This window comes from Penaeus chinensis, chromosome 34, assembly GCF_019202785.1.
Source record: "Penaeus chinensis breed Huanghai No. 1 chromosome 34, ASM1920278v2, whole genome shotgun sequence".
NCBI lineage: Eukaryota > Metazoa > Arthropoda > Malacostraca > Decapoda > Penaeidae > Penaeus > Penaeus chinensis.
Window position 1 is genome coordinate 22,768,100 of NC_061852.1, and position 2,706 is coordinate 22,770,805.

Consider the following 2,706-nt stretch of genomic DNA (forward strand, 5'->3'; position numbering starts at 1 on the left):
TTCCCTTCCTTCAATATATATTTGTTAAGGGCACTTTATATCACCGACCATCAGAGATAAATTATTTCACGCATTTCGTATTACTCGTATGCTTACGAGAAAAAAAAAAGATAAAGTAATCAGAAAGAAGTCAGCAAAACGAAACAATCATATGGATGTAGATAAATCGTTCTACAAGTCAAAAAAGGAAATGAAAAAAAAGAGAAAACAAACAAAGACAAAATTCATCTTATGCCTAACTTTCCAGTGAGATGATAACAACAACAGTTTCATAAATGGATTCTCAGCCTGAAGTAATTTCAAAGGGAAGTTTTACAACGAGTAGGCCTCTTATGTAATGTGAATTTTCTCTCTGAAATGGAGGGGGAATGAGGGGCATGTTTTCCCCTCCATCTGCGTAGCATAATCAAGTGGATAATAATTTTCTTGGAAATCAAATGTTTTATCGAAAATAGATGTTTTGTAAGTTCCCTTTCAATTATATCAGCTACCGTTGTGTTGATGAACCGTAAAGCATTTTTTCCCGATTTCTTTATATATAAATCATTGTCCATTGAATACTTAATCTACTTTTTTGTCCTGTTTTATAATGTTTCTTTTACTTATATCAGCTTCTAGTAAGTATAAATCAAAGATAAAATATAAACATTTACTTTTGAAATCTCCCCTTTTATCAGCTCTTCCAGACGCAAACTTATTTTTCAGTTTAATGGACAATGTCGATTACCAGATGTCAGTGGCGGGGACGGCGAAGTGGTAAAATCAATAGTCATTTGATGTCTCACAACATTAAATCAAAATGTTGCAAAGGGAAGTTTTACAACTAGTAGGCCTCTTATGTAATGTGAATTTACAACGAAAAGCAAAAACACTAACTGAAATCTGTAACTATGTTTTTTCTTTAATGTTCTGTGTATTCTTAAACTATGGACGTCATATGAGATGTGGGAAACAGTCCCTTGAAAATATTAAATCACTTCAAAGAAATTCTGTAAAAGAATTGACCTTTTTAAATTCAATTGAGTTAAATCAACGTCAGTTTAAAAAATGCCTAGATGAAAAATGCCTAAATAGCTAGGGATTGTACCACAGATAATTATATATTTCTATATATACACAGCTCAAAATATATATCACATCTTGCGCACAGTTAGAACAAAACACACTATGTCTACATCATCGTTTTTTTGCTTCAGGGGGTAAGGTGTGTGAAGGGGTAAATGAGAGGGTTATTTATTATTCCCAGTCGCTAAACATTTCAGCTGACGACGCGGCAAACTTTAGATAATGCGTCATTTGGCCATTTAGTCACTGGATAGCACGTTTTTCTTGGAGTTTGGTCGTTTGGCGGTGCGCATCCTCCCTCCCATCATCTGCTTCAGCGCCATGGAGTCATTGAGGTCGAGACGGCCGTCGAAGTAAGTGTCGCCGATGTACTTCATGAGCTGAGATACCTGCACGGGGAGTTACAGATTTCAGTTAGTGTTTTTCCTTTTCGTTGTCTCTGTGATTGGTTTTAGGCATATGTTTCTATGGGTGATAATATGTACGGGAAGTATACGTTTTGAAGTAAATTAATTATAGATAAAAAGGAAATTCAAAATGAAATAGGAGACAATTTTCATAAATGTATTCCTCATGTCCTCAGTTCGGTGGATACTAACCTTATCCGGCAGCTCATCTGAGTCTCCGTACGTTGGCTGGGATTTTATTGTGGATGCTTTGGCCTCGACGTCGGGAGTGACGTGGTGCGGCGGTCGCTCTTCCACTCGCAAGGCGCGTCTCACGGACGACCACACGAAGTCGATGACATCGTACTTGTTCTCGCGCTTCTCGAGGTCTACCTTGACGTCGTTGAATGCCTTTAGGATGATAGTAAGCATGATGTTGATGAGAATCATGCTGTTTATCACGGAGAACGCAAAGAACAAGATTGGAGACATGGGATTGGCAATGTTCATCGCCTCGAAATTGAACTTGCCGAGCATCATCTTGAAGCAGGTCTCGACGGCGGCGATAAATCTCGCGAATTCCTGGAGCTGCATGAGGAACATGAAGTAGAAGAGGCAACTGAAGGCGAAGAAAATGATCCCGAAAGCGACGAAGAAGATGGAGAGCTCATCCCAGCATAGTCTGATGGTGAGAGCCAAGACGTCCATCCTCTTGTTGAACTGCAATAGCTTGATGAGCTTCAGGGTCGAGAAGAAGCAGATGATGGCAACCAGGTAGAGATAGAACTGGTCCATGAGAGCAGCAGAATCGAGCCTGATGTAGCCATTGCCATACGTTTCTTCAAAGATATCCAGAGCTTCCTGCGTAAGGAGAAACCTGTAGACATAAACCCCGACTGTAGCGTAGGAGGTTACCAGAATGCAGATCTCGGCGATGTTCCAGTAGGAAGTAAAGTAGAGGCACTTCTGCTTCTTGATTTTCCATAGTTCTTTCAAGGTGAAGATAACGGTACACACGACGAAGATAATCTCAGAGAGGGTAACGATGTACCCTGCAGCGCCGGTTTTGGGTAAGAGCCTTATAGGTTCGAATCGCCACTTTGGGACGATGCCTCCTCCTTCGTTGAACTCGGCGATGACGCTGGCCGTTGCGAAGAGATTGATGTTCGCATTGAAAGTCGAAAACTCCAGCATGACCGCGCGAGTGCTCTTGTCAATCCAGTCGAGTTTTTGTAAGAGGTAGAGTCTGTCAATG

General features: G+C 40.5%; 1 protein-coding gene across 1 annotated transcript in view; it reads right to left on the reverse strand.

Annotated features, from left to right (window-relative positions):
- Positions 1-2,706, reverse strand: part of LOC125043800 (polycystic kidney disease protein 1-like 2) — a 12,672-nt gene continuing 9,966 nt past the window's right edge. Inside the window, exons 8-9 of the mRNA XM_047640105.1 lie at positions 1,665-2,706; positions 1-1,454 (exon numbers count right to left, since the gene is read on the reverse strand). The exon at positions 1,665-2,706 is cut by the window's right edge and continues 425 nt beyond it. Coding sequence (XP_047496061.1) covers positions 1,305-1,454; positions 1,665-2,706 — 1,192 coding nt within the window. The 3' untranslated portion in view covers positions 1-1,304. The remainder of the gene's footprint in view (positions 1,455-1,664) is intronic.